Source organism: Hippoglossus stenolepis, chromosome 8 (genome assembly GCF_022539355.2).
Source record: "Hippoglossus stenolepis isolate QCI-W04-F060 chromosome 8, HSTE1.2, whole genome shotgun sequence".
NCBI lineage: Eukaryota > Metazoa > Chordata > Actinopteri > Pleuronectiformes > Pleuronectidae > Hippoglossus > Hippoglossus stenolepis.
Window position 1 is genome coordinate 27,155,645 of NC_061490.1, and position 7,850 is coordinate 27,163,494.

At 43.8% G+C, this 7,850-nt stretch overlaps 1 protein-coding gene across 1 annotated transcript; it reads left to right on the plus strand.

Moving 5' to 3' along the window:
- Positions 1-2,371: 2,371 nt before the first annotated feature.
- On the plus strand, positions 2,372-7,847 carry plin6 (perilipin 6). The gene is made up of 7 exons (XM_035163817.2): positions 2,372-2,490; positions 2,838-3,036; positions 3,347-3,429; positions 4,061-4,298; positions 4,645-4,826; positions 5,763-6,029; positions 6,391-7,847. Exons 1-7 carry the CDS (start codon positions 2,398-2,400, stop codon positions 6,784-6,786), a joined length of 1,458 nt encoding a protein of 485 aa, XP_035019708.2. The 5' UTR covers positions 2,372-2,397; the 3' UTR covers positions 6,787-7,847.
- The last annotated feature ends 3 nt before the right edge of the window (positions 7,848-7,850 follow it).

The window sequence follows — 7,850 nt, forward strand, 5'->3', positions numbered from 1 at the left end:
AGTTCACCTGGATTAATTGTGACTTGTATAACAAATGTTTCCTGCTGTTAACACTTTAAAAGTATGTATTAGATATATACGCAATGAGGTGTTTACTTAACCTGTGATATTTGACCCTGGACACAACTTTCAACCACTATTGGTCACTCTGGGCCCCATGACCCATGAGGTCACCAGGCCAATATGAGCCCAGTCCCCCCTCTCTTCTGTCTCTTCCTGCTCAGCTTCCCATAGAGGAGAGGTGTAGCTCTCCAGCTCACCCAGCCAGGGAAACGTCCTCCCTACCCAGGCTCTACCAACCTCCAAGCATGCCTGCCTGGAGCAGACTGCTGAAACCTTCCAAAAGGCAGCGACACGAGAGCCTGCCTAAGAACTTCAGAACAAGAGCTGCATCGGACAGCAGAACCACGAAACAGGAGCCACAAACCAGCAAGACGACTTCACTGGACTTCAAACTTCACATCAACCTTTTTCCCCTTTTCATGGACGAGTCACACAACTGGGCTTAATAATTATACTAGTCTAAGCCAAAGCTGTTTATTCTATTCTGTGTGATGTTTATAAATTTGATTTGTGTTGCTGTGATATTTTGGTTATAAGTTATTTGAAAGTTAATGTTAGTTATGTTATGCTCTTCAGTCTTTCTTTGCATGCAACTAGCTACTTTCTCTAACCTCCAACACACACACACACACACACACACACACACACACACACACACACACACACACACACACACAAACATCTCTCTGACCTCAGCCACAGGGGGTCCGTTGTCTTCATAGTGGCCTGCAGCCATTTTGAAAGCACACTCACTCACACAGACACACACACACGCGCATACTCACATACACATCTTTATATAGTAAGTACACCTTTAGTAGTTTGGGTTTTTATACTATTATCTTCATAATAAATGTTTTTCTTTAACAAATGTTGTCTTCATTAATGTTGCATAAGTGTGAATTTTGCCAACCTCTACACTGTCAAGAACTCTATATCCTTCAACTTTGCTAACTATCTGTGTGGTAATTTTGGTTATAGTTATTATTTAATTATTGATCAGAGTTCCAAATTTGTAATTAGTACTTTCATGAGACTTAGTCAATAAATTGGCTTTGTTTTCCCTTTCTTTGAAGGGTGGTGCCCCGAGGTAGCTTTAATCAATTAAAGGGGTTTTACTTGTGTTTTTGTATTACTTGTGTTGTTGTCGTTACTCGTGTTGTGTTGTTGTCATCATTACTTGTTGCGTTACTCATGTCCCACAGATCACCTGATTTCCCACAATGCACCAAGAAGAAGAAAATGGATGGAGCAGAATTTTCACTGTGCATCTCAATGACTTGACAAACGTGTGTGTGTTCGATTCCTAATAAACGATGAATTTCTCGTCTGTTTCTGTTCTTTCCTCAGAAATGACCTCATTCAGCGGCTGGTAATTGATTAGTCCCTGACAGACACACAAACAGCAGACGATTGATAAAATAACTCACTGCTGTAATGTCACATGACCCCACGTCCAATCAGCTCGCATAGATCAGCCTCAAATACAGTTTCCGCTCAGCAGCAGCCCATCAACGTTTCTTCATCATCTCATGTGGTAAGACATTTCACTCTGTCTCATATTTCAAATCCTGCTCATTATTTGATTTTCTGTTGCTGTTTATTCGTTCACTCGCTTATTCATTCGTTCATTACTTCATCCGTTTGTGTCACAGTGAAATAATAATAATAATTATTATTTTAATTATTATTTATTTGTGAAACAAGTTATTGTTTGAATAACAATTTTTTAAAGAAGCTAAATTATGAGATGAAAAGTCAAACTCTTCCCACAAAAATAAAAATCTAAATCTTCTTTAAAATGATTTAAAGTTTTTGTCCCATCAGGCCTTTGGGTGTGGCTCTCACTCCTTAATATCGTTTACAGTGTAGTTGTAGTTGCAGAAACAGATAAACACAGTATTTACATTAATCACCAATCAATGTTTTTACTGTGTATTTTTGATTATAGATTTTTATTTTGGAGATTATTTAATTGATCATTTATTCCAAAAACAACTTATCAAACAGAAAATCATCAAATAATCATGTTTCAGAAATAAAATATTTACACTTACTGCTCAAAATAAATGAAATAAAAATTGTATACAAACAAATTTAAAAGAAAACAATTTATTAGATTAAAGAAAAAAGACCAGGACCAGGACCAGGTTCAGGTTCAGGTTCAGGTTTCTTTTGAAGCTGATTTTTAACTTCTGTCTTGAGATGATTTTCTTCTTCACGGTCTCTGTGCTCGTGAAGAATCGGTTGAATCGTTTTGTGTCGCTCTCATTTTCATGCTGGTTTCAGCAGAACAGTCAAGGTCTTTATGGCGCCGCAGCAGCTGACTGCCTCATGCTGAGGCCTTGTGACGTCACAACCTCTGACCTCTGCTCGTCTCTCCTCAGATTCAGTGACGGAGAAATGTCCGATCTACAAAATCATGAGGTGAGTTCAGACAAACCCCCGACCCCCAGGTTCACCCGATTCAGTGTAAACGTCACGAGATCTCAAATTTTGTGAGAAGAAAAAATGTCTGACTTTAATCTCAGAAATGTAAAAGTCCCTCATACTCTCCGTATGTTAGAGTCATTTGACGAATGTTTGATTCATTTCAGTGTTTAATGCTTGTTCAGTTTGTGACGTCACAATGAGACCAGTAAGTTTATCTGGTGTTGTACTGCTTGCAGCCAGTAGGGCGGCGCCATGTTAGCCGCTAACGTTAAAGGAGACATGATGTTGGCTGCAGAGCTCGCCATGCATCAGCCGGCTCTCTCTCTCTCCCTTGCTCTCAGATCAGCGCCATGCTCAGAGTCTCTCGTCTGCCGCTGGTTCGCTCGGCGCTGCAGTCGGTGACTTCAGTGTACTCGGAGGTTATAGGTCGTTATCCTCTGCTGGGGCTGATGGGAGGAGTGGCCGAGGTCGGAGTTCGCAGCGTCTCCCTCGTGGCCATGAAGCAAGCCACACCCATCCTGCAGAGCCTAGAGCCACAGAGTATGTGGAGATAAATGCTACTGCTGCTAATTATGCTACTGCTGCTAATTATGCTAATAATCCTAATGATGCTAATGATGCTAATAATGCTAATGGTGCTACTGCTGCTAATGATGCTACCACTGCTAATAATGCTACTGCTGCTAATTATGCTAATTATGCTAACAATGCTAATTATGCGAATTATGCTAATGGAGCTATTGCTGCTAATGATGCTACCACTGCTAATGATGCCAATATTGCTAACGACGTGGCATCGATGCGGTTTAATGTTGAATATTAACAGCACATTAATTTGTTTTCTCCTCAGTTGAAGTAGCCAACAATTTCGCTCAGTTCGGTCTCGACCGTCTGGAAAAGAACTTCCCGATTCTGAATCAGTCGACAGACGAGGTACGTTCCTGCTTTAAGAAAACTTTTTTAATCACCAAACTTTTATAACTTTTAAAAACTTTAAACTTTTATATACTTTATACTTTTATATACTTTAAACTTTTATAAACTTTAAACTCTTTTAAACGGAGGAGAACCTCACATACTTTAATACTTTGATCCTTTAAGTAGCTTCATCCTGTGAAATAAATATTTATTTGGGGGACAGATAGTTTCCAGATTTACCTTGTGACAGCCCCCTCTGGGACTCGAACACTCACCACAGTGACTCTCCACTGTTGTGTGGTGCACACTCTCCTTAAAGGGAAGGATAAGGGAAGTTTAAATCAATGTCTGGTTGGTGAAGTGGATCTCAGCCTCCTCTGATTTTTATTATTCAACAGTTTCATCCTCGGCTCTGCTGTCAGTCAAACTGTTCATGTCTGTGATTGGTCATATGCAGGAAACCCCTCCCCTTTCATGTGCACTGTACAGTAGGAAAACCTGAGTTAACTTAACGAGTGGATACCCAGCGTCATGTGACCACTGAGCCTGACGGTGATTGTTAGGATAAGTTCAGCTGGATAAACAGATCCTGGATATGTTGAACTCTCTTTGTCGAACAGACCTCTAATGTCTTGTCTCTCTTCAGGTTGTGGGTCACCTCAAGGACGCCCTCTTCCTGACCCTGGACGACGTGCAGCTGTGGGTGGTGGACGGTTTGGATGGCGCTCTTGATCAGCTGGAACGTCTGGCCGACGCGGCTCGGGTTGCGGTGCGGCAGTTGCAGGACTCTCAGGTGGGTCGAGCGGCCACGTCAGGACTGGACGACGTGCTGAGTCGTCTGGAGGATGCCACCGCCTACTACCTGCCCCTCCCACCCACGCTGCGTGAGTATAGGGGCATTCTGGAAAAGCAGCGCACTGTTCTGTCATGTGATTGGACACCTGCTGTAAACATGGGTGCACGAAGTGGGAGGAGCTAATAATGAGAAACAGTTATTTAATAATAGTAGTTTCAATAATAATAAAATTAAAAGTGTAGTAAAACTAAACAACATAGATACAATAGAATAAGTGAGAACAGTAGCGTAAAACTCTGCGTGACGTTTGGTGTGACACAAGATGCTAATTCATGTTTCTGTGATCCTGCAGCTTCACATTCTTAAAAACTGTGTCTTTGTTTTCTTCTGGTTGTTGTTGTGGTTGTTGTTGTGGTCGTCATGGTTGTGGTCAGGTCGGGAGTGGGAGATGCGGGTGCAGGAGTATGAGGACGAGGACGAGGATGACGAGCCCAGTCTGTGGACGAGGGTTCGGAGTCTCCTGCTCAGCCTCAGTCTGCAATTCTACCACCGAATGATGAAGGTCAGGGAGCAGCTGCTGACAGCCGCCAGGACGCTGGGAGACTCCGCTGAGAAGGTGAAAAAATGTCAAACTGTCCATGTCCTTCCTTTCTAAGTCTAAACCCCTGCAGACCCACTGTCCACTTGTCCCCCGGTCCGGCACCGTCTCTTCACTGTGTGGACGTGAGACAAGTTTCCAGATTACACGACAAAAGTCGGAGTTTGGTGACATGGTGAAGCAGCACGGGATTATGGGAGTTCGCATCATTGACGATCTGTGTTTACACACGAAGTCTCCAACCTTAAGAAGATAAAGATGCTTAAGCACGATTCTAAAACATCTGCCTGCTTCCTGAGTTTGATCTGAGGTTGGCGCCTCAGTAAAGCGGGAACATGACCAGCCAGTGAACCGCTGGACAGAATTGATTGTGCTTGACCTTTTCCTCGTCTCGTCCTCGGCAGTTACATCATCTAACAATGTCCTAAAAACAGATGAGACAAGTCCTTACGTTTTATTTTCAAACCTGCAGAAATCTGTAGTTTTAATCAAAGTAACGATGCGTTTCATTATATCCCTGAAGTCACATTTTATGATACACTTTTTTAGATCTTGGTGGTTTTTAACTAAACATTAGCGGCAGCTCGAGTCTGTTTGAAAGAGCAAAGTGTTGAGAATAATGGGAAATGTTTTTCTTCAGCTTTGACCCTGACACTAAAGCACAGTCGACTGAGGAAATCTGGGAAATGTAGTTCAGGTAAACAGGTGTTTGCTCCTGGACTAATCTGTCATCATTGTCGTGGCGTCCCTCTGTCCTTCGTCATCACATGTCTCTTTCTGCCGCAACTCTGAGGTTTGGTTTGGTTCTCTGAGCCGAACCTTGACCTCTGACCTCCCTTCTTGTTCGTGTAACCCCCACATGACTCTGCTCACTTTTAAGAACAAAGAGACTGAACAGGAAGTAGGTGAAATCCTTTGAAGTCGTATAAAGCATTTCCTGCTGTTTCCATGCAGGTGGGTCTGAGCCGCGTCCTGGAGTTGGTCGGTGAGCTGCTGCATCACCTGCAGAACCTCCTAGTGGCGCTGGTGTACCGAGCAGAGCATCTCAGAGAGCTGACCATGAACGAGATCAAAAGTCAGGCAGCCATGTTGGTGGAGCTGAGTCCAGTGCGTCAGGTCCGAGAGCTGCCGCTGCAGATCCAGCAGCTGCTCAGAGACCTGCAGGAACTGTCCAAGCTCCTCCTGCAGCTGGTGATCAACGCCACGCCGCTCTACAACATGGTGAGTCCAGGGGAGAAACACCTGAGCCACACCTGAAACACTTCTCATCACGCCTGAAAAACGTAACTACGACAACAGGTGTCTGAATGTTGTCAAACTGGTCTCTGCAAAAATCAGTTCAAACCTTATGTTTTACTCAACAGATTTCCAGTCTCCTCACGCTTAGTTTCGTCACTTCCTGTAAAACCTGGTCAAACTTCCTGTTCTCATGGTGTTGCTTCAGTTTTTCCTTTGTATTTTGGAGGGAAATAAAAGCAGTTTTCAAACATGAACTAAACCTTGAACATGTTCCTGAAATGTTCCTCACATGTTCTGGAGGTTCTGCATGTGAAATGTGTTTGTCTATTTTGTTGATCTTCAGCTGCAGCAGCCGACAGATCAGGAAGTCGAGGACTTTCTCAACCAGGAGGACTTTTCCTTTGACAGCTCGTCTCGTCGCAGCTCAGCTAACAGCCTCTTCCTGAAGGCGATGGACGGCCGTCCTCGTCGCCGCCAGAGTCTCTACTCCCGCGCCAGAGGCTCCGGGGGCCCCCAGAGCCCCGACCCTCCTAACGGTCGGCGCTCCAGCCTAAAAGATCCTGCGGCCCTGGAGATGGAAGACCCATACGTCCCTTCCGACGGCAGCGTCGGCCGCCGGCCATCGGTCACCGAGCTGCTCCTCACGCCGCTCAAACAGTTTGTCTCTCAGAGCCAGAAGGCCTTCGAGTACCTGAGTCCCAACTCCCCCAACGACACCGCCATAGCAACAGCCAACTGAGGTGTGACCCCGCCCTCCCCCACCAGCTGTCACTGCTGCCAACCCATGACCAATCACAGCCTCCCGTCCCCGATGATCAGAGCTTCCTCCCCGAGCTGGTGCTGGTTTGTGCGTTCACGTTCTCCGACAGAGCTATTGGCAAATTAGTTTAAATCGCTCAAAAAGAAAAGAAAAAAAACAGTGAGTCTCTGAGTGAAATTAGTCCAAAAAATGAATTCACACTTTTGGTTTCTGCTTCGTATTTATTTGATTTGACCTCACCTCTTTAAATGAGTGATTACATGATGACCTTCATTTTAAAACATGCGACCAAATTGACCTGAGACGGATCTCCGTGCGACAGTAGATGACTCCGACTTTTCTGACACGTCCAGAAGAAGTTTTGGGTTTTTCCAGAACGTTCAGCCACAGCTTGGATTAAGTCCCAAGACATGTGACTAAAAGTTCTTCAAACTGAATAAATCAGTTTTCTGAGATGTTTTGTCCTTTAAGTCATTGGCTCAGTTTCCACTGATGATCTCATCGTCGTTGTTGTTTCAAGTGTCGTAGTTTTGATTGAACCTGGATTCCTGAAGTAAAAAATTTTAATCTGTGACATCATCAGTGGAGAGTTGTGATGACTGTGCGAACGTTTCTTTTCATTATATTATAATACAGTGGAAACTGCTCATAGTGATCACGTTTGTGCCAGGCCAAAGTCATCATTATAGGCGGTTGATTACTATAAATTAATTGCATGATAGTCCCAGAACTGGAGGGTTAGGTAACATTGCGCACTTGCGATGCGCACACACACACACTCTCTCCCAGACACACAATGACACACACGTGATCAGACACGTGTGTAAAGGGTAAAAACACCAGAATCAGTAAACGTAGTGAATATAAGTAGAGGAGATGGTTCAGTGATGAATGATAGACACAGAGGAGCAGTAAATTACCTAAAAAATATTTTACGTCCAAACATGAAAAGACCTAAAGTGATCCCCGTAAACAGATTATTTAAACAGCATTTGTATAGGAACGATTCTGACCGAAGCTTTTTGATCCATATATCCGGTTTC

What these genes read in the sequence shown, in the direction of transcription:
- plin6 (XM_035163817.2), top strand. Translation starts at nt 2,398, where the DNA reads ATGCTGAGGCCTTGTGACGTCACAACCTCTGACCTCTGCTCGTCTCTC. An exon ending in CCGATCTACAAAATCATGAG is followed by an intron (nt 2,491 to 2,837) that starts GTGAGTTCAGAC and finishes CCTTGCTCTCAG; the next exon opens with ATCAGCGCCATGCTCAGAGT. An exon ending in CCACGCCGCTCTACAACATG is followed by an intron (nt 6,030 to 6,390) that starts GTGAGTCCAGGG and finishes GTTGATCTTCAG; the next exon opens with CTGCAGCAGCCGACAGATCA.